This window comes from Natator depressus, chromosome 17 (assembly GCF_965152275.1).
Source record: "Natator depressus isolate rNatDep1 chromosome 17, rNatDep2.hap1, whole genome shotgun sequence".
In the NCBI taxonomy this organism is placed as follows: Eukaryota; Metazoa; Chordata; order Testudines; family Cheloniidae; genus Natator; species Natator depressus.
The window spans coordinates 5,014,152-5,037,738 of NC_134250.1; the positions used below are offsets into that span (position 1 = coordinate 5,014,152).

A 23,587-nucleotide genomic window follows, 5' to 3' on the forward strand; every position below is an offset into this window, starting at 1 on the left:
TGTTTTAATTATCTTTTGATTTCTATTGATCACACTGTGTAATACAACAGATAAATAGAACTGGGAACAACTATCTCCATTTTTCTGGAAAACAGATGCTGGTCTAGCCTGTTATTCCAAGAGACTCCTCTAAATTTAGGGAAAAGAATAATTGGTTCCTTGTCTGAGAATAAATAAAAGGGTTCCAGGATGCCACCTATCGCTCAACATGCCAATCAAAAACCTGAGATTTGAAATATCTTTGCTTTCCATTTTCCACAGGGGATGCTGAGCACAAGCCATATATCTGTGGAGATGCAGACTCTGCCTCCACCGTACTGGATGGGTCTGAAGACTACCTCATTTTAGCCTGCGATGGCTTCTATGACACAGTAAATCCTGATGAGGCAGTGAAGGTGGTGGCTGACCACCTGAAGGAGAATAATGGAGATAGCAGCATGGTGGCACACAAATTAGTGGCATCAGCACGAGATGCTGGCTCCAGTGACAACATCACTGTCATTGTAGTATTTCTCAGGGACATGAACACAGCAGTAAATGTTAGTGAGGACTCAGACTGGACAGAGAACTCTTTTCAAGGAGGACAAGAAGATAGTGGGGAAGATAAAGAAAACCATGGAGATTGCAAACGGCCCTGGCCTCAACACCAGTGCTCAGCGCCTGCAGATCTAGGGTATGATGGGCGAGTGGATTCCTTCACCGATAGAACTAGCTTGAGCATAGGGTCCAAAATTAACCTGTTTGAAGACCAGCGCTATTTAGACCTGATGAAAACAGAAGCAAGCCAACCTCAGAATGCCAAACATTTGTTACCAGTTCAAGTGTTTAGTCCTAGCCTACCAAAGGGAGTCAATTTGGTTAATGGCTCAACAGTGAAGAATGAATCTCCAAAAAGCACAGCATCTTCAGTGTCTGAACTGACAGATCCAAGGGGATATTTTGCTTCTCTTAGTTTGAGGTCCATAGGGCAGCATATTTACAGAATGGGGGGTTTATCTCCACGCTTTTCTGGATTGGAAAAGGAACAATTCAGATCCTTGGGGAAAAGAGTCTCTGCTTTCTCTCGCTTCTACAATGCAAAGAGGGGACGTGGAGCCAGGCTCAAACCAAAGTTTCACACATATCTCTTTGCTCACAAACCTTCCCATATGGAAGGATTAGGTCCGTCCTTACCTGTCCAAAGTGGCAGTAAAATTAGGATGTTGGTAAGAAGTTCTCTGTGGTGGAGGATGAATAGTCACAAAGTTTATGGTGAGAATATGCTCTTGAGTCTAAGACAGAGTAATTATACACCAGATCCATACCTTTATCAGAGCTGCAAAATATAACCATCCTCCTTGTATCCCCCCTTCAGACAACTAGTTTAGTCAATCCCAGAATAAAAGGTGAGCATTTTAGATCTGTGTTAAGGTTCCCTGTAAAACTCAGCTCAGATGTAAATAGACGAAGGAATTAAAAAAAATAGTTTTGTCACAATAAAACTGCTGGTGATGCCACTCTATCTAAGTACACCCCCACAAACACATGCACGTAAGTATCTATATTCTCATTCACTAGACAAGCTGGTTAGTTGGCTCAGGTGAATAGACACAGTTAGAAACTGTTGAAAAAAAATGCAGCTGAAAATAAAGTTGAACCTGCCTGAGATAAGTCTATGGAGCACTATTTTTTTAACGCTACCCTGTTTTAGAATGCCAAATGTTGTAAAGGGTGGGGTTAGAGTTTCCACAGAAGTCCAGGTGATGTTTTTTTCCTTTGTTTATTTAGACTAATATTGAGAGAAATCTATAGAAAACCATCCACTTTGCAGGTAAAAGACTAAAAGCCATACAGGGTATTAACAGGTAATTTAGGAACGGAGAGATTCATGCTGTAAACTCTACTCTGTTCTCAGACTAAGGTACATACAATTGATTTAGCTATTATTTCCTGTAACATATAATGTGGAATATGAAAAAAAGTGTTTGTATTTTTTTAAAAAATTGTTCCCTATGGCTAGATACACAGTATGGGGGGATTTCATAACTTTTTGGTGCTTTTAGTGGCATTTTTATTAGTCAGTCAGTTTAGGAGGCTGTTGTCAACTGGCTTTAATCTAACAGGACTGTGGTTAATTGGTATGAGATCCTCATCACACCTTCATCTCAGGTGTTGAAAGAAACTCAGTCTGAGACGATGTCCGGGTACAATATGCTGTCACTAAACTGATCATGCTGTAGAACTGCTTGTTAAGAATAATAAACAATTTGATCAGGATTTTGTTTTAGGTTAGTTTCTAGGCTGCAAGGGCATAATTTAAAATAAACTGGAAGTTTTTAGGGCTGATAAAATGCTGGAGTGAGTGTGACATCACTACTACTGAATTCTTGTTGTTCCCGATAGAGTCAGAAAATGGATGTGAGACTGCTATAGTAACCCAAAGTGAATGGAAATGCTGGAGATGTAGATGAATGAGGGTGGTTGCTTTGTTTAGCTGAGATCGTAAAATGCACTGACAATCCAGAGCTCTGCTCCAACCAATTTAGATTTGCAGAGATGAAAAATGTGGGGTGCCCATTTGTTTATCCCAGTGAGCAATAGCATTATTTAAAAAACAACCACCACCCACTAACCTATCCTTGAGGTGATGTCTTACACACTTAAAGGAATAGTTAATTAGAACACAAAAGTAATTTAAAACTGTTCCAGCTGAATGCATCAGACAACATATTAGGCATCCTGCCACTATTATTTGCCACAATAACTAACGATGAGAATACTCATTTGGCACTGGTATGAATATAAAATGTAATTCTCCCACAGCATTTAATTTTAGCAGTGATTTAATATACCACTCAATCTTAGCAGTAACACTTTAAAAATCAGCCTGTTAGCTAGAATTTGTTAAAATATTTAAATGTTAAGTAGTTAGGAGAGTCTAAATTATTTGAAACCATAAGACTTGAACTTTGCTGATCTCAGCTTGCTCTTTAAGTCTGTCTTTTAAAAGACATTTGATGAAATAGTGAAAAGCTATAAGCAAACAGGAGTTGAAGTGTGGTTTTAGATTCCTGTAATTATTTTGCAGTTTTTTAAAACCATAAATATAATTGAGTCATTGACTTGTACATTTGTCATCTTAAAAAGCCTTAGATGTTAACATTCTCTTCAGATGTATTGTATGTTTCTAATCAGATTTACTAAGGAAATTTGAGAAGCCACACAATACTAAAGTATGCAATTTTGGGCATCTTGCTGTTGCCTTTTCATTGTTTAAACTTCTCACACTAGTATAGAAGATGCATTGAAAGTCTCTTCTGTTTGATAGTTGTACTTTTATTGGAAGGTGATGTAAGTGCAATTCCTTGTTTAAGTAAATATGTCAAGATAAAGTTATGGATGATAGAACTTCCCAATGTGAAAGACTGGTTGAAAAGTACTGGAGTGAGTGTATGCTCTCTTGTCAAGGGTGTAGTTCTTTAGGTGTGGATTCACAAATGATCATTCTGCTTCTCAGACCATTTAGGAGGGAAATTGCCATCATAGTTCCTGTGTGGTCCGGTGCAAAATATTGTATAAATAGCAAGTATTCATTTCTTCACTATATTCATTTAGAGTAGATAGATTCATTTGTAAGGTAAGTCTTTTAAAATTCTATAATACATATAAAAGTAGTGGTTATTGGTCTGATATATGCTGCTCTTGATTCTACACACTAGACAAAAAAGCAGTGCTTTGTGAAACGCAGTGTTTTCTCTTAATGCCACTGGTGATAGGAAGTAGTTCTCTTCAGTTCAAAATCTGGTGCCCTTATTTGCTGCTTGCTAACGTAAGCAATAAGTTCCCCTCTAACTAATGGTATTTAAATGTTCTGTATCTTGTATTTTGATCGTCTATCTGGTGATAATGTAAAAAAAAAATAGACAAATATAAAAGTATCTATATAAATGTATTTAACTGTTAATTCTAAGATTCAGTCTGTGACTTGTGTTTTGTAATTTTATTGTGCATCTTAGTAGTGATAAAATTTGTATAACCTTTCCAATAAAGAGCTGAAGTATCCCTTTTTCAAGTTAACACAATCTGCATCAGTTTCAGTTTACCTATTAAACATGCTTTGCAGGAATAAAAGGTAGGTAGTGAAAATTGTGTTGGTTTTGAGAAATGGACTTCAGGCTTTTTGTCTGAAGCTGTTCAGAACTCACTGGTATGCTATTCACTGTGAGTTTTAAAGGGATTAATTTAATCCCCCGCTCTAATAGTTTCCAGTGTACACTTTTTAAATGTACAACTCTTGAGGAATGTCTGCTGTTGCAGAGAGCAGTATAGCACCAGACCAGGGAGCTGTTAACCCATTTCAATTTGCACTAAAGGTGAGTGGAAACATGTAAATAACTTTTCTTTACCTAGAAGTGCCGTCAATTGTCCTTGCAAGTTAAAATAATTCACTATTTATTTAGTTTAGTCTGCAGTGTAACATTTAAGGACAATGTCAAAGCAGATTTTAACTTATACCACATTTATAGTGGTACATTGTCAAACTCTGCTCCATTTTTGGAACACAGTCAGTGAAAAATGCATTGTGTTATGGACAGATAAACATGAGGTACAAGAAATTCAGTGTTTACAGATGAGACTGCTGTAGTTCAAGTCCACAATGCTATCCTACCTGCCATAGAGTAAATCCTCTTGTAGCACTGAGAAAGATTGATCTAAATTAGTGGCTGTTTTAGCACAGTATATTCACTCATTCAACACTAGTCACATAGACAAAGCCATTAAAGGGGATACTACAGCTTTGTTCATGCCTACAATTTAGGGCAATCTTTCTTTGGATCATAACTCTGCAACAGCAAATAAAACTTTCTACCCTTATAGCATGCAATAAATAATAGTGAAACATAAATGCAACCTCTAACTTAAATGTTCATGTCCTTTTCCAGTCATTGTTAATCAGGCTTAAAAGACTAGCTGCCAGCATTAAAACATCAGAGAGAAAAAACCCTACAAAGATTTCGTTTAAGTATTTACACATTGACTGCATGTGTTTTCTTTTACTTACATCTTTCTTTGCTGCATTTCTTTACTTTCAAATTAGGAGAAACTGAAACGGACTAGGGCAGGTTGGCAGAGATTGAGCCTGTCTTCTTCTCAAAGTAGTAACTTGTTTTGAGAGCTCCAGGGGTGGTGCCAGCTCCTACACTAGGTGCTTCAGTTGAGAGATACTTGTGTTCTCTTGTTCATGAAAGTTCTGATATGTTCTTTATGAAGTGAGTAAATTAATCATTTTTATGCTACAGTGTTAGGATCTTTCCATTTGCAACCTTGTTCTACAGCTCATGAGGTCAGTTGTAATCCATGTAATAGTCATCCATATTTTATTTAATGTTTACGGATAAGGACTATGTTGAAATTTTATCAATATCGTAATAAAACAATTTAAAACATTTTTAAATGGTCTACTTATTTAAAGGCAAATATCAAACTCACATTCCTTGTGCTAAGCTGCTTCTGTACAGTAGTCTAATGGGATTTTACTGTTTAGAATTCAAATTGATGCTCTCAGTCTAGGGTTAAGCTGCTTTTACCTACTACTAAAAATGCATCTGAGTGTGACATGCAGACTAGCAAGCAGGGGCATCTGACCACTGTGCTTCAATTTAAGCAAATCTAGAATTTGGAGTAGGCTGTATAAATGCTTTAAGGTTGTAGCTCCCTAAACTGTACCTTAATTGGTATCTTATTACCTCTCTCTAGGGGAGCCACATATTGACTGTTCTCTTATCTATTTTATAACAAAGAAAGGGAGGTGCAGAATTTGAATGACCTTTAGTTGTAACAGCTGACTTTGTGCCATTTTCAGCAATAGCCCATTAGTGGAAGTGCAACAGTTGCATACTTCAAGCCTACATTTTTCTAGGTGCCCTGTATTTTTTAAACATTGCTGTTAGCATTAAATTTTCCACAGTGCTTCAAGGACTACAGATGATTCTGGGCTCTAATGACCTGCAGACCTGGCACTAGTTGCTGTATGATTGGTAAACTAGCTGCCTGAGCATTTTTCACAAGCTGTCTTAACACTTCAACTAAAATGCACCAGTCCCTCACACTCAGTTGTATTGAACAGTACATAAGCAAAAGCTTCTAGATGACAGTTTCACTATGAAACTGGAGTAAAGAATACTATCCACTCCTAGGAAACTATAAAAATCACAAGTGGAGAGGGAGTTATATAGCTGCTCAAATGGGTTAGTTTTTTTGCTGTTTAAGATTTTTCCAGGAAATAAGTGTAGATACCTAGCTTTCATTTTTAATCCAAGAACAGGCTCTCTCCCCAGGACCCTTTCCTAGTAAAGAGCTTCTAGTTGAAAGTGTAGCACCTAGGACAACCTTTTAAATAATCAGCTTCTCCCATGGCCCCAGTGGTGGCTGTTGGTCCTCATTTCTAAATTGTCAAGCAGGAGACATGGTTCTGGACTCGGCCAAAGTTCACAAAGGACTCAGCTCTTTGATACTTCGATGCATGAGAATACAGACCAGTGATTTGGATCCATAAAAGCGGCAGCATAATTGCTAGTGAATTTGGAGAAAGCTGGTATTAGCAAGACACATAGGGAACAAAGTATGGGTTTCTGGGGCCCTGTAACACTGGAATAACCAAAGACCTACATGAGACATGGAGTCAACTTATTTCCCCCAAGTCTCACATGCTTAGAATCAACTTGGACTGCTCCTGAATCAGGATGGGAGGCAATGCCCAGTTAGCAAAACCAGTGAAAGAGGGTTAAATCAAATACACCTTAACATGAATTCAAAAGCACTTAAGCCAAGGCTAAAATTCAACAGAATGGGAGAGCTCAAACTACTCAAAATGAATGCTTCTACCTACATCATCTTCACACAGCCTACTATCTGATGAGTACTGTATTTGAGAGAGCCTAGAACACTGATACACAAACTGATGATACAGTGAACAACACTGCAGTCAAGCTCAAGACAATGACTAAAGAAATCCACATTATAGTAGAGATTTGGTTCATGAGGGAGTGCCTAAGGACTACTGGTTGTGGAAGTCACACAGTGTTTCATTTGGAGCAGATTGTGGCCCGAACATACTGGTTCAGCACCACTAGAATGTAGATTTAAAAAAACCCAGACTGAACTCTAATGAGGTAGCAGCATATTTCTTTCCCATCAGCATCTGCAATCATACCTGTCCCTACAAAATAATTTCACACAGTATTTCAATGTTCATTTTATTAACAAAAAGTGCAAACAGTTTTAAACTAAACTATATGATTTGTACGCACTTAAACACTGGGAACATTACATACAAAACGAATGTTTCAGCAAGTACAGTCAGATGAGACAAGAACACAACTAACATTTATACACTTATTCATGCTTTTTCACTAGCCAGTTATTCAGCTTTCATTATAGCTTCACAAAACATTTTAGCTGCTCAAATGCAACACACAGTGGTAAAAAGTTTGGCAACAATGTTCTCAGTTGGTCCAAATTAGAGACTGAAGAAAAAACACAAACTCACTCTTGTGCAGGCCACTTTCTCCCTACCTTTAAAATAGCTTAAATCCCTATGAATACAACTACAATGTTTTCATACCATTAATAATAAAAACGGAAGGCTATTCCCCAACATTCTCTGCTTCAATCGTATGATAAAGAGACAAATGTGAACAAGGCTCTAGCACCTTTTGAACATTGTTCAGAATCTGCATTTGAACCTGCCAAAGCCATGAAGAATACAGTCTTGCTAAGTTTTTTCATAGGGCAACTTGCCCTATTAACAGGTTTAAAACAGCCATGGAAGAACTACATAATCTTTTATATTCAGCACAATGGAGTGTGTGCACACCCTACGAGAAAAATACAGATGGAATAAATAAGCATTATGAAGTGTGCCTCTTCTCAGGGACACAAGCAGGCTAGTGTTAATCCAACTCTTCAAAGTCTTCTGCAGTCAACAAGCCAATCCTCTACCTAGCCCAAAAGAGACAGTTCATATGCAATCTCAGTCATTAAAAAGAACCCATAGTAGTAGCGCTATTATAAATTTTATGGATTAGAAAGGATTTAGGGTACTTAAATCTAAAAATTCCCAAGATAAGTACATAAATACTAAATTAATGACCCCCTGGATCAGCCCTGCCTTGGTGCTATGTTACCTCTAGCAATTGCATTACGGACAAAGCAGATTAGTTAACAGGTCTTGACGTTTTAAGTAAATCAAGGAACTGAAGCAGGATCTCATCTACTTTCAGCAGCAATGGGAAAGTGGGATGTATTTACAAGTTGTAGGATATTAGTTATTACATAATGCCCTTCCATCTTTATATCCTTCATGTAAATGAGCACTGGCATCACACAGAGTATTTCAGATGGAGGTGTCAGTTTCTTGACACAGCAAAACTTTATCTGGATTTGACCTTTTTATATACTATCAAACCAAACTGCAATAAGACTTGGGTCAAGTTAACTGCCATTAAGTCAATGTTCTTATTTTAGCAATTACCTTGCATTGTCCTCTCCGGTACCAAAGCTGAGGTCTTCAGGACCTATTTGATCACCTTCAGAAAAAACTGAACACAGCTCTAATACTGAAAAACAATTATATGGCATCCTTAAAGACTGAGCTGCCAAACCAGTTAAATTTAAAAATCTGTAATTTAATGAGATCTATAATCAGCAATTCTTTGAGAGATTAAGATTTGATTCTTAACAGATGAAAGACAGATACAAAGTTGGAACCTTTATTCTGAATTAGTCTGCTCTACAATTTTAAAACTATGATGGTGGAGTACAAATTGGTGGTGGTTTCAGTTTTCTTGTGAGTCAGCAATGTAACATTCAGTGTTATGCTGTGGAGTTCTGTAGTAAACTACTAATTCAGAATAAGACACTGATCTTCTACTGATTATTAATATTGTTGTTGGCATTTATTCCAAACCATTAACCAAAATTTATTTAGAATTAGCAATCATGTAAAGGTTTTACAAGTACCCTTTAAGAGGTTTTTGAACATTTTCACAGCACAAGATGGTAGACACTTTCAGTCCTTTTAAAACTGAGCTAAAGTATTCAAAAGCAGTTTACTGTCAGTTCAGATGCAAACTCATCACTAGGGGACATTTCGGCTACCACCACTCATTTACTGTTATTTTCTGCAATGAAAATTGAGAATTTTCATAACTGGGGCCAAAATCCACTCTTCTGCCCCAAAGCCAGTCAGATTTTATGCAGAGGACAGAGTCAATCCTACAACCTACATGCTGGCTGCTACTGTAGCCCCCAAAGCAGCTGTATCCTTTACTCACAACTGGGATGGTGAATCTGAAGCCACAGGTTCCCATGCCTCTTCCCCAGCTCACCACTCTGATACCACAGCTTTGCAGTGACCGCAGGACCTGCTGTACTCAGCAGATGCTCTCTGCATCCTGCCCACAATGCCATAACATTACACCTGTTCTGTGGCTTTCAGCCTTGGGCAGGGGCAAGTAAGAGATGGAAGAAACCTGTTAGGTCATGTAGTCTACTCTCTGGTGCTTAATCAAGTCCACTTTGAAATAACTCAAGCAAGGGGACTTCTGCTGGGAGACTGGTCCTGTCTTAGATCTCAATGTTAGGAAAAATTCACTCCCGCTTTCTTTACCTCCATTTTAAAATGAGATCTCAAGCAACAACTGATATTTGGAAGCCTTCACTTGGCACTAAGACTTGTACAGTTTTGGGAATAACTTAGCCCCGAACAGTATCCTTTACCCACAAGAACCATGTCAGGAGTAGCATTTGGAAAGCTGCCCCTGATTGCACAATATAATTGTTCTACCTTCACTTGAGGGCTGGACATCAAAGGCATGATTAAACGCATCTGAGGTGGATGAGGCATCCTCCTGCTCTTCATTTTCTGTGTCACATTCAATGTCACTATCACTGCTCATGCCTGGCAGGAGGTGAAGGACGTGCTTCTGACATAGCCCAGCTGCAAAGAGCAAAGGAGAACCTGCTGCAATGAGATTCCTGTAGCCATAAAGTTCTCAGCTTCCTTTCTTTCCCAAGATGCACCAACGTGAAATTCTCGGGCTTGGCAGGAGAACAAGATAAAGTGAGCAGTGTGTAAACTTCTTTACAAAAGCACTAAGAGATCAATAGCAGAACATGTTCGGGGAACAGTTTTAAAGATGTTCTCAGTGTGGTTATCTTATTCAATGGAGACTTAATTCAAAGGAGCAACCCTATAAAAATCCAACTAAACGGTGTAAGTGTGAACTTGTATAACTGCATTTCCTTTCTGTTTTAGCTGCTTTCCTCATTCTTACCAATGCTTCAATAGACCACTGTGTACCTGAACCGAAGGCCGAATGTTTTTTAGTAGTTTTAAGACATGTCATGGCCTTTTAAGCAGACTTACAGGCCAACTCCTCCAAGCAGCAGCACACTGCAATCGGGTTAACTTTCCTATTCAGAGGTCAAAAACACACAACATGATTTTCCTACAAATATATCCCATCCTATTTTTCTCAAATGAAGACAGCCACTTGTCTTGCCACTACTTGAAACTAATGATTAGTAAGGCTCCGTGACCTCAGACTTCGGGCAGCCCCGGAGCCAGCCGCTGCAGAGCGGATCAGGCAGCTCCTAGGCCAGTCGCATCAGCTGCTGCTGGGGCAGTTTGGGTGTGGGACAGGGCTCAGGGTGCAGGGCAGCACTTACCTCGGGGGGGGGGGGGGGCTCCCCAGAAGTGGCAGCATGTCCCTGCAGCTCCTTGGCGGAGGGACCAGGGGGCTCTACACACTGCCCTTGCCTGGAGGCACCGCCCCCGCAGCTCCCATTGGCTGCGGTTCCCAGGCAATGGGAGCTGCGGAGCAGGAGCTCATCATGGGGGCAGTGCACAGGGCTGCCCTGGCCTTCTCTCCACCTAGGAGCTGCAGGGACATGCCAGCTGCTTTCAGGGAGCTATGCGGAGCCCAGTAGGGAGCCTGCTAGCCCCTCCAACCCTTCCGCCCCAGCACCAGCAGGGGTCCTGAGCCACATGCCACCGCCCAGCCTTCCTCCCCAGCCCCGCTCCCCTAGCGGGGATCCCGGGCCACATGCCAACACCACCCACACCATTTTTGTTTACTTCCCCTGACTTTTACTAAAAATACCTCTTACTAAAATGTAGCCTTAATGATTAGTGGTAGAAAGCTGCTGAGGACAGCTAATGGACTGAGTGGCACTGCTGACTAACAAGATGCCAATGGTTTTGCAGCGTAGTCCCCCAGACAAAGATGTTCCACTCCTTGCCCATACACCCCAGGTCAACTAAGTGAGTAGTAAGATTTCCGCAACTCTTCATATAACTTCACCCCCTGCCCAAACCCCTTCATTTCACAAGATCTTATCACAAGACTTAATGCAAATGGTTCTGAGAAAACAGCAATTCCAGGTGCTCTTCCAGCTGCCTTGCCCACAAGTTGACTGGGCTCTTAAAATAGCATAATAAAGCTTCATTCCCACATGGTCAAATTCTAGGCACGGTCATCTTTGAGCAGAGCCAACTAAGAAAAATGTAAACATGAACCCTTCAACCACCCTTTTCTCTGAAGACGTTCTGGAATTACATCAGTATAAACGCACAAGCACAACATGTTGACCTGAGATTGAAGTCAGATGGAGAAACTGGGTTTGCTTGTAGGTATGAAACATGCTCCCAAAGAAAGATCTAGTTCTCAAAATTCACAACTAATCATAGCTACCTGAAAACAAATGGTTATGCTTCTGCAATTTTTTCTCTCTGAAAGGAAATAAATTGTAATATTTGTTTCCTGGGGTTTTAACAATGAAATATTTTATTTAAAAAAAAACAAAAAAAACATTTTCCTCTTAATGCTTCCTCCTGTAACAGGAGAACTGCAGGAACACATCATGATCACGCTGCAGTGACTAAGAGAAGAAATTCAGTTTTATGTCACTGAGAGACCTTCTGTAAATGCCAACACCTACACAATATTGCACACTGCAGATAGAGATGGATGCTGGCACCTTAATATAGGCTTTGAGCTACAATTCATCAGTCATTGAAATTCAAATTAGTGCAGGGGTGGAAGGCAGCAGAGTTTTAGCAAGATATGAAAAACACTTCTGCATGGAATATCAATAAGAAAGTCAACAATATTTTCTCCAACATGGAAAGACAAGGTGAAAGAGACAGGAATGTGTTTTCAACAACTGTGTGATTTCTTCTGATTTTCAGAGGAAGTAGTGGACCTTGCATACCGCAAAACCCGATTTAAACTAGACTTAAGAGGGGTCCAGTGCAGACATGGTCCCAGTCACCACCAGACTTACCCCTGCAAACAGAAGCCTTATACCCAATAAGGTCTCTTACTGTATTTTAATAGGAACACAAGTGCAATCCATCTTTGAAATTAGTAATTTTCCAAACCTCATCTCTAAAGTTAAGTTTTAAGATGAAAACAGCCTCCAGAGGTAGAAAAATAAACCAGAAATGTAAACTAAAAAAAGTCCTTGAAAGTTTCTCTGTGCTCTCTGAATTCCATCATACCTCTCTGTCATACACGTGAGAAGTCATCCTTTTATTCATTAAAAATCTACCATATGTTGCAACATAAGTTCAGCCCTCCAAGTAAACAGATTTTCACGTAGTTTACAGAAACACTCTTGTTTTAAAGGGGTAGTCAATAGGCAGACCCTGGGCCAAATCCAGACCAGTAGATGCTTTTGAACTGACCCCGAAACCTTTTTATTTATCATCATTATTGTTATTATTTTCTTTGGAGTCTGGATCTTGACCATACCTTGACCAAGAAATTTGGACCTTGACAAAAAATAATCAACTACCCCGTTTTAAAAAGTGTCACTACAGTATTTGAGCATTTATTTTCTTTGATCTTGTCTTTACCTTCCTCTGGCTCTACTGAGGTGCCTTCAGAGAGAATGGCCTGTAGCTCCCCAGTTTCTGAGTTGTTCTCTAGATCAGTTGGTTGTGTTCCTTCTGTATGACATCCTTTAGCATTTGACCTTAAAATGGGGTTGGGGGAAAAACAGCATCAGCACCTAAAGCATTAAGTCCAACCATGGTGGCAGCTTCTCCTCCTAGTGTTACACGCAGTTTAGCATCAGGGGAGCCTCTCCTATGCTTCTGGGAACTTCCAACTTTCAAGTTATTTGGAATATTTACAGGGTTCCATTTTGAGATCTGAAAGTACATAACTGATGCTCTCCAAAGAATGTATCCTCCCCTGACCCACAATGCTATGTCACATTCAGCATCTGGAGTTTATACCTCTGTACAGCATGTACATTTAAGTTTTCTTAAACCTACCCTGTCATACTATTGCCTCACATAAATGACAGAAAGCAAGCACAGAATGCAACATAACTGTCTGTTTGCACAAAAAACCCAAGACACAGCCCAGCCCAGCCCACCATTCACTGGCCTGCTATTTAAAAAACCAGAACTACTACTACACATGTTGCGTAACTATAAACTGTATTTGGAGAAGCACAGAAAAATCAGAAGTGAGGAAAAGAAAGGACTGGTGGATTCTCAGTGAAATATCCTCTCCTATATAAGGAAACTAGATGTAAAATCCTGTTGGATAGAACATTAATGTAGGAAATATTAGAAAAACGGACAAAAGTCTGACTTGCAAGTCTAAATGGGCAAATCTAAATGGGCAGTCTACAGCTACTGATGCTTCAGCTTTAGTTAAAATGAGCTGTTACGACCCTCAAAAAGTTCTTTAAATAGAAAAATGAGGACATACAACTCACTTATGGGCCAAAGCTGAATGTCCAAAGGGAGCAGCAGAAAAATGTGAATGACTTCAAAGTAATTTACGTTCCTTGATATATAAGGCTTGATTTTGAATATTCCATTTATAATTCAGTGACAAAAGCACTTACCCCAAAGCGACAGCTTTTCTTGTCTTCTCCACAGTTGTTAAGCCGTTTAAAGCAGAAACACCCACATCAGAATCTGAGCCTTCGCACTCTTTTTCCTCTGGCTTAGGCAGTGCATCAGGAGCATTACCGTTAGTCAAGGACCTGGGAGAGCTATGCCTACTGCCAGACTTTGAGCTTCCTATTGAACCTAAGAAGAGAAAAGGTGAAGATAATTGGCACTTATGAAACATTTCAAAATTTTTCAAGTCACCATCTGAGCAGCATTTGCAATTAGGATCACTTAATGCGTGCTTTCCAAAAACATCTCTCACCTACAGCTTCCACTTCTGGTAGCACAGGTTCAGAAAAGCCACCTACAGCTTCCACTTCTGGTAGCACAGGTTCAAAAAAGCACTTACAAGATTTCCCAGTATAGATGAACCTTTTGGATTTGTGTGAACTATGAAAATTAGTTTCCCATATGTCAGCAATTCCACAGGTTCACTAATACAGAAAATTATCTGTTTTTTAATAGAGAGAGATGGATCTATGTGGCTGGTCTAAATAGGGAAAATATAGAGGTGTTTCTCTGCACTGGTGCAGCACCTCTGGGGATAGCAATGGTGAAAGCCACAGGGTACAGATGATTTAGCTCCCATGTGCATACACGAGAGCAGCAGTTCTCAATCTCTTTCCATTCTGGGACCTCTCCCTGGGATCCCATTAGCATGAACTGTAACACCCCACACATACACATCCATTTGCAATTCTCAATTTGAGAACTGCTGCATTACAGTTTTCACTGTTGCTACCACTGGTAGAGCTGCACTAAAAAGTGTAAGAGTTTTCCTGGTGGCCATAATGTCCAATTCTATTACCACATGGTGCAGGAGTAAGTCTCACAAGGACTTAAGCAGAATTTTCTTGTATTTCCTTTAGAGGAAACAGAACAAAGAATTTGAGCCCTGGCTGGTAAGTTTCAGCAGTAACTTGCTTGTAAATGTAGTAATTAAGTACAAGATATTACAAACACCAATTTAGGGTATTAAAACTATTTAAGATAGGCAGGTTACTGTTAGAAAATGGAAGTCCCAGGAACACTGAGCATGAACGCTAGACACAAAGGCTTAGTAAGATGGTGTAATGGGTGTAATGTTATTGGTGCAATAATGTTAATCATGTTTAGGGGAAATAGTATCTGGTTTATGTACAAAGTTTAATCAAAGACGGGAACTTTATGAGCAAGGATATGCTGTTAAAAAGCTTCTTCCCTGATGCATTCCAAAGCATATTTAAAGCACTTCCACATTTCAGATTTACCTTCAGAGGAAGTCTGGCAGTCTCCCTTTGAGCGAAGATTATTGTCCCCACAGTCCATTGCTCTTCGAAGAGACAGGCTTCCTGCTGCTCCAGAACGAGTAGCTTTGGGTGAATTACTTTTCTTACTCGTGACTGCAAAGATATTTAATCGAAAGGCGTGTGAATGTACTGCCTAGGCATCCAGTCAATTCTCTGCATCATCCCATCTTTATTTTGGCCTGAAGTGGAACTAACTGATGCAAAGGCGCTAGACATTCTCTTCCCCTTTATTCTTGGAGCCACCACATTGTCCCCCTCTCAATCTCTCAAACTCCTTCAAGATTTTCATTACATATTATTCCTGTTGTGAAGGTATGTGGAGAAGAAGCCACTAGCTTAATCAATAATAATCCTGAGTCCAGATCAGGAACGGTTACCTTAATTTTTTGAGATGGGATTGTTAGTGTGAACCCACTGTATGTGCGCACGAGATCAGAGTCTTTTCAACAGCAGTGTCTGTTGAGGCCACACATGCAGCCCAAATCTCCTTGTGTTCCAGGTGTGAGAGCGTAAAAGGCGGAGTAGTCCCCAACCCTCCCTCAGGTCCCTCACAATTTAAAGCAGATGCTAGCTGAGGAATCCAAAAGCAGAGACGGAGGGTAGGTCATGGGATTCACACTAACTACAGCATCTCAAAGAACCACAGTTACTACAGAGTGAGAAATTGTTCTCTCCAAGTATGTGTTAGTGCTGATCCCACTGTAGGTGACTGGCAAGCTGTACTCCCCTTCGACGGTGGGAGCAAGAAACATCAGCTGCATTAGTTAAAAGGATTGATGTACTGCTCTCCCAAACTTAGTACCAGACCTAGCTGCCATGTAAAGGGTGTAATCTTCATTGAAAGTCAGTGGGTTGGCTCCACATCACTACTTTACAAACTTCAGATTCAGGCACATTTCTGAAGCAGGCTGATGACACTGCCTGTGTCCTGGTGGAGCGCAACTTGACAACTGAAGGGAGAGGTGGACTAGTAGTTGATAATGGGTGGAGTTGCAGAGTGGGATCCACTCAAGAGAGCCTTTTGACAAGCCAGCTAGTCATGAAAAGGGGGAGAGAGCATCTGGAAAGCTTTAGTCTTATCAATGTAATAAAGTAATGCTCTGGAAAAATCCCAAAGTACCTGTCTTTCTCTCACCTGGTGCTGAATGATTTCAGGAAGAAAACTGGCGGGTTAATTGATTGATTTAGATGAAACTCCCCAACCACATTACAAATTTAGAATCACATTCTCTCTATAAAAGGATGCATAAGGAGGTCCAGGAGTAAGGGCTTGAAGTGCACTGACCCTCCATATTGAGATGATAGCTACCAAGAAAACCAGCTTAAAGGTAAAATGATGTATTGAACAATCTGACCGTGGCTCAAAGATAAAATCCCAATATAAATTAGATCTTCAACCAAGGAACCTGGATTGGGGTGGGCATAAAGAACTCAAAACCTGCTTAAGGAACCTAATACTGCTTCTCTATCTAGTACATGGGCCAGTGTCTGCCATAAGGCTTTAGCCAGGTCAAGCTGTCCCTCATTTATGGGAAGAGCAATTCTGAATGGACACTCAGTTGTCAAAAATATCAAATTTACGACATTTCTCCAATGCAGCCCTCCCTAGAGAGTCCGAAATTCTCAGAAGGAGCTTTTGGAAAACTTGAAGTTATGCTGAAGACACAACTTCAGCAGGCAACAAGGATGAGAAGTCTTTTGGTGGTAAAGCAGGACATTGGTGTTCCTCAGCCCCCAGATCTGCTTGTTCTTGATGGCCCTCCCTGTTGTCTGGCAGAAAGGTGATGGGGAAGCGAACACTTCTGCTCTCCAGTGTGCCCCTAGCACACTGACACGGCAAACCCCAGTGAGCCCAACAGGGTGGCATGTCATGGGGATATCACTGGCTAGCTTGATATTGGCTAGTCCAATGCCGTTCCTTTTGGGATAGTGGTTAGGTCCTGTAGGGAGCGCAGGTAGGCCTCTTTGGGATATTGATCACAGATTGTAGAGGAGAGGGTTCTCTGCTTAAGGATGTTGGGAACGTATGCACCAGTGATGGAGAGGAGGAACAGACCACCTCTATGGGTAGTACAGAGAAATATGGATGGCGCTTTCAGTACCAGGGTCTGTATCAGTACCAGCAGGTGCCTCAATACAGGTTACAGACCTAGCTCATCCAGAGGCTCATCTGCTATGGGCATAATTGCTGAGCGGTGCGACACCCAATCTTGAGTTGGTGCTGGAGGAGTTTTCCTTTGTGCCACGGGCTGCTCCTCAACATCAGCCCTCAGACCCATGCAAGGCTTTGTGGATTTGTCTCCAGAAACTTTACATGGTCTATTCTTGTAGGAAGGCTCTGAGCACTGTCTAAAGTGGCTCCTCTTGGTGCTGGACTTCAGTACCAGACTTCAGTATCACAGTGTGTGCTTTAGTGCCAACATCTGCAACATAGCTGGAGTCTGCTTCAGAGCTGGGGGCATTGGTGCTGATGCCAGGTCTTTTCTTGCACTGCCATCTTGCAATGCCATCTTCTCCGCACTGGTCTTTGGAGTTGTTTGTCTGCTAGACGGCTGCTTGATGAAGTCTGTTTTGTCCGCTGTCAGGACTCTGGTGCCATCTCCTCAGGATCTGAAAAGGCCTTCACAGATTGCTCCAGGAGATGAAGCTTCAACCCCAGGCCATGTGACTTACACATTCTTGTGATCAACGATATGCACACCGAACATCTACTTAGTATATATGACTCTCCTAAACAGAAGAGGCACCTGCTATGTCCATCTTTCAAAGTAATTAGTCCATCACAGAACATGCAAGCTTGAAGCCAACAAGTTTCAAATCCACCATGCTGAGAATCCCGGTACACCAAGGGAGCATACAGAAGTGTCTGGCAATCAATATTCCATCTAGATGGGTCAAAGGTGTTCACAGAGGTTGTATAACAGTAGATCAGAAGAGTTCTGAAGATTTGTGAAGAATTTTGAGAACTTTAGCCGGAGCTAAGAACTACCAGGTCAGACACTTGTTAGGTTCCATCTTGCTGCCATGAGCAATAAGAGGGGACTGAGGGAGAGTTGCGGCTGCCCTGGCCTTTAGGACTTTCGTATGGGAGCATAAAGAGGCACAGGGGACACGTGTGTGACACTGCTATTCAAAAGACTCCGATCTCTCACACAAGCACCTACTGTGGGATTCACACTGACACGCGAAGAAAAAGATTCTCATGCTATGAGAACAAATTACTCTCTGGAGCTCTATGAGATTTCTTGGATTTTTGCAAGGTCAGTCACATTTTAGTAACAAAATTGACAAAATGTAGAGGTGATCTGCATATAGTCTGCAGGTAACCTTTGCCACCAAAAATTGTCTTTACAGAAGATTAAACTTCATGCTACCTGTCCATAAGGTCAACGTGAAATTAGGTAAATATCATCTGCAGTGGGCTTCAAAGATTCTTATCACATTCTGGAATATTATTAATAACTACAATGCGCTTGCTGAAAACGTTAGAACCAGTTTCTAGAGAAGCCATTTAATTTCTATCAAACATAGAATCATAGAATATCAGGGTTGGAAGGGACCTCAGGAGATCATCTAGTCCAACCCCCTGCTCAGAGCAGGGCCAATCCCCAATTTTTGCCCCAGATCCCTATGAGTTTCATGTTTCTGCCTCTCAAAAGATATTTACTATAAACAAATTCAGCTATAAAGTTTAAACTATAAAAAGGCTGAATATTTCTATTCCCAGACACCTAGATACAGTATCCGTCTACACAATGGCCATCTAGAGAAGTGACAGCTTTAACCCTTCCCCTCCCGCACCCCACACTTACAACTCTTTATGTAACAGCTTGTAATTGATGATTTTGTCAGCAATTCCATTCCTATTTCTTGTAACTTGCTGCAGCTTTCTGTTCCACAGGCAGCCAAAGGCCCCTGATCACCAGGGAGGAAGCTGGGTTGCCCCTCACAAGAACCAGCATTGCTGCTTCTTACTTCTGACAGCTGGTTTTTTACATCAGACATTTTGCTTCGAACTTCAGCCATCTGAGTTTTGAGTCTCTTCAGCATCTTTAAGTCAGGTGGCACACGCCACATTGCCTGGTGCCTCCGCTGGTCTCGGTCTTTTAGAGAGTAGGATGATGCTTTACAAGGGAAAGGTTAAACGAACACGAAGGTTAAAAATGTTTGTAACCTCCATCAGTAGTTTCTTTTTCTTTAAACTCTTTCATTATTAAGACTGGAAGGATCTGTAGAGGATGTGTCAGTTTCACATCCAAGCTCCCATGCACTAGCAAACTGCTGCAAGGACTGGGTTGCAAATACTACAAGAAGATGTTTGTTAAACGGTTTCCATAAATATCTTTTAAAAATCTTGGAACATTTCTATTGGTTTCAGATTTTTAAATGCTTCATTTTTATTAGATTTGTCCCAAATTTCACCTGACAATCCCTTTAACATAGCACGAGACACAAGGCTGCCTATGTGATAAGAGCAAAGAGTCAGTGATAGTACTGTTTCCCTTGAGGGCAGGGAGAAATCCATGTTACTTTTTATTGCCAGTGCAGATGGAAAAACAGGACAGTGTTAGGGAACAATTTTAGTGTTAATCAAGACTGCCTAAAAAAATGGGAATAGCACCGTTTTTTCCTGTTCACACTGGCAAAAAGACAACATGCAACAACATGTATCAGGACCCTCACCCACTCCGTATAAGACTGCTAGCACCAATTTGTATAGTGAAGACACGCTCAAAGAAGTTTCAGACCAGTTGTGTACACAGTGCCCCCTGTAGTTATTCTAATGTGTGAAAGAGAAATGGGTGCCCAACACAGAATGATCCTATTTCATCTAACAATCAAACTCCATCCCCTTCCTCTGGGCTCTAGTGACATAGGTCATCTGCTCTCAGCAGCTCTCTCAATGGGAACAGTGGGCAGAGGTTCTTTCGTGCTGGGTGCTTTGCTTTCCCTTAGTGCGCCAGTCATGGCGACGGAGAGCCTTTCATATCTCTGGACAAGTTTGAGTTCACCTGCTCATCAGTTTGTTGGCAAGTGCATTTCTTGGATATAAGAATAAATTTTATAATCATTTCACATTAACTGACAATTCAGAGGAGAAATCTGAAGTAAAGGAAGTCCCTTAGGTCCCTTGCTGCCCCAGGTCAGCTCTAAGAGATACTATCTACATGAGTCTTTATGTTAATTAGCCAGAATTAGATCAACTTGGAAATCTTCTATATGTTACACTTTCAGAATTCTAAGTATCTCACTGCAAATTCAACTGGCTCAGAGTTATAACTCCAATGGCTTTTGAGTCCCTCAGAGGCAAAACTAAGGAAGCCCTGGAAATAAAAGAAGCCTTGTTCCAACATGGTGATTGAACAAGCTACAGGAACAAAGTCAGGTATTTAAGGATCTCAGCAAAACAGAAAGACCACACCAAATGCAGTAAGTGGCTGAAGGAAGCAGAGACCCTACCCACCACAACACTATCGTGGAGGCCTCAGTCTGGGTCATACTGCCAACAGTGAAAGTTCATCCCATCTCTTCGGTAACTTCACCTGGTCTCTCTACTTCAGTCAAGGCAGAGCCTAGACAGCACCTGCAGAGTCTTGACAGTACGCAACCTTGCATTACCTGTAGCTCATGCTCCGCTTCAAACTGCTTCTTTTGTCCAATCTTCAGGGTAGTGGGTTTTGTTTTGTTTTTTTAAAAGCTGACTACACTGCATAGGACTTATTTACCCCTACACTGTCTTTATATCCTTTGCAGTCTGGAAGCTAGATCAAGCTCTGCATCATTATGAAAATCTTGTTAATCTAAGAAGAGAGACTTTCTGCCACAAGAACAACTGACTGAACAACCCTGCTTGCCACTGCATGAATTTTACTACAAGACTAAATTTGAAAGTTATCAAAACTCAGACCATTCACTTCCTATCTTTAGATTGAACAGTGCAAATGCCATCACCATGTCAAGAGAAAGAGCATATATCTGTACCAGATGGACTATTATTTCTCTTCTGCTCTATTAAGCCAACAAATGGTCATTTCAAAGTGACCTGAAATAAGATATTCTAGCTGTGGGCCAATTAGCCCCAAACAAACGTTAACTCTGCTAAATCTATTTATGAGGTTTGATTCATTTACTGATTCTTCACTAACAAAGGAGAGGAACATCTGACCTTCAACAATAATTAGCTGTGACAGAATTACATTTACAGCTTGCTATCTATCTTTCCTTTGGTTCACACAAAATTAAGGTTAGGGCACATCAGCCTAACACTATAACTCAAATACATTTTATGCAAAATACTAACCAAGTTATTAAATAAGTATCAGCACAAAAACTGACCACTATTTTCTTCCTTTCTGACATTCTGTACATGTTTCTTCCTCCATGAGTTTCTGCATCAGCCTCTACTATTTTTCAAGTGCCTTCTCACTTTTCAAGCCTTCCATCATGATCACTGCCCTCAACTTCTCTTACACTTCCTTCTTGGCTTTACAATCCACCTGATCTTGCCACTTGTGTCCTGTGCCTGCTTTCTCGAGTGCTTTCTTCCATGCCTCCTCAAATGTCTGAAATAGCTTCCCCACTAACTTATGTAATCCTTCCAATCGCTCCATTTTCAGCCAACAGCTAAAAGTTTAGAAGATGAAATAGCCATTCCGTACTCTGTGTATATCGTATTTTGTTCTGTTTTTGTCTATAGCACCATAATCCTTTCCAGATGGAAATCCATTATTTATCTGGCACTGATCTACTACAGCAGAGTACTAAATAAGGATAAGGTATTACTCTCTTCATAGATACCAAGTTAGCTACACAAGATGTGCATGGAGTTGGAACTACTCTTCAGGCACCGCGCTCCCCCCCCCCGAGTTATCTTTAAACAGACACTGTCCCTGCCCCCACACAGAAATTTTTTTGACTCAATACTCATCTGCAGTTCTAAGTCTGAAAGCAGCTATTAAAGAGTACTTTGTGGTTTGGTGCACACAGTGACTACTATGAAATTATGAAAATACATCAAGAGCTAATGACAGAATCCAGTGGCCTTTCCCCATTCCCTCTTCATGATGGGCAATGCAGACAAAGCTAATGGAAACTCTCTGAGTCATTGTGGATAGTTCTGGGAAAACATCCACACAATGAGCAGCGGCTGTCAAAAAAGCTAACAATGTTGAGAATCATTAGGAAAGGGATAGATAAGAACACAGAAAATATCACGTTGCCTCTGTATAAATCCATGGTACGCTCACATCTTGAATATTGCATGCAGATCTGGTTGCCCCATCTCAAAGAAGATATATTGGAATTGGAAAAGGTACAGATTAATAAGACTGGGACTTTTCAGCTTGGAAAAGAAACGACTAAGGGGGGATATGATAGAGGTCTATAAAATCATGACCAATGTGGAGAACGTAAATAAGGAAGTGCTATTTACTCCTTCTCATAACACAAGAACTAGGGTCACCAAATGAAATTAATAGGCAGCAGATTTAAAACAAATAAAAGGAAGTATTTCTTCACACAACACATAGTCAATGTGTGGAACTCTTTGCCACAGGATGTTGTGAAGGCCAAGATTATAACATTGTTCAAAAAAGAACTAGATAAATTCATGGAGGATAGGTCCATCAATGGCTATTAGCCAGGATGGACAGGGATGCAAAATGACAGTCTGAAGTGTCCCAAGCCTCGGTTTGCTAGAAGTTGGGAATGGGCAACAGGGGATGATTACCTGTTCATTCCCTCTGAAGCAGCTGGCACTGGCTAGACACGATACTGGGCTAGATGGACCATTTTTCTGAGCCAGGATGGTCGTTCTTATGTTCTTAAATAAATCTCTAACAAATTACTTAGATTTGATGTGCATCTAACTTCTTGTCAAGGGAACATATGGAAGAATTGTATTTAAATGCACCATTTACCTCTGTTCTGCAGAAGTGAGGCAGGAGGGCGTGGCTGTAGACCCCACAGATTTTCCATCCCATTCCTGTCTTTTAGGTCCAATAAATGGATTAAAATTAAGGGATCTATGTCTAGTAAACTGCTGCTGGCTGCTGAGCCTAAAGTACTTCCTCCCCGCCTTGAAGATCTGCCACTTGCATTGGCATAGCCATGGCTACTACCTGAAAGAGAGAGCATCATGGGAAAAGTAAATATACACCATTATGTCTGCATGTACTGGGGTTCTGTATTTCACAACAGAGCAGCTGAAAATCCTTGACACAGTTCAAGGATAGAAAAAGCACTCCAAAAAATCTCAGGAAAAGCAATCTTGTTACAAGGAAGTACGGATTCTAAAAGCACTGAAGAAAAACAAAGTACACTGATAAACTAACAGCCCGAA

At 40.7% G+C, this 23,587-nt stretch overlaps 2 protein-coding genes across 3 annotated transcripts in view; one reads left to right on the forward strand and one right to left on the reverse strand.

The window, feature by feature from the left end:
* PPM1E (protein phosphatase, Mg2+/Mn2+ dependent 1E) overlaps nucleotides 1-5,371 on the forward strand; it is a 121,680-nt gene extending 116,309 nt beyond the window's left edge. Inside the window, exon 7 of the mRNA XM_074974963.1 lies at nucleotides 262-5,371. Coding sequence (XP_074831064.1) covers nucleotides 262-1,328 — 1,067 coding nt within the window. The 3' untranslated portion in view covers nucleotides 1,329-5,371. The remainder of the gene's footprint in view (nucleotides 1-261) is intronic.
* Nucleotides 5,372-7,353: 1,982 nt separating this feature from the next.
* The window catches only part of TRIM37 (tripartite motif containing 37), a 46,605-nt gene continuing 30,371 nt past the window's right edge, over nucleotides 7,354-23,587 (reverse strand). The window contains exons 18-25 of one of the 2 annotated variants that reach the window (XM_074974980.1): nucleotides 23,166-23,366; nucleotides 19,059-19,370; nucleotides 15,208-15,339; nucleotides 13,909-14,095; nucleotides 12,902-13,020; nucleotides 9,827-10,000; nucleotides 8,513-8,597; nucleotides 7,354-7,980 (exon numbers count right to left, since the gene is read on the reverse strand). In XM_074974980.1, the coding sequence (XP_074831081.1) occupies nucleotides 7,977-7,980; nucleotides 8,513-8,597; nucleotides 9,827-10,000; nucleotides 12,902-13,020; nucleotides 13,909-14,095; nucleotides 15,208-15,339; nucleotides 19,059-19,370; nucleotides 23,166-23,366 (1,214 nt within the window). In that variant the 3' untranslated portion in view covers nucleotides 7,354-7,976. The remainder of the gene's footprint in view (nucleotides 7,981-8,512; nucleotides 8,598-9,826; nucleotides 10,001-12,901; nucleotides 13,021-13,908; nucleotides 14,096-15,207; nucleotides 15,340-19,058; nucleotides 19,371-23,165; nucleotides 23,367-23,587) is intronic. The other variant, XM_074974981.1, reaches the window with a different exon arrangement.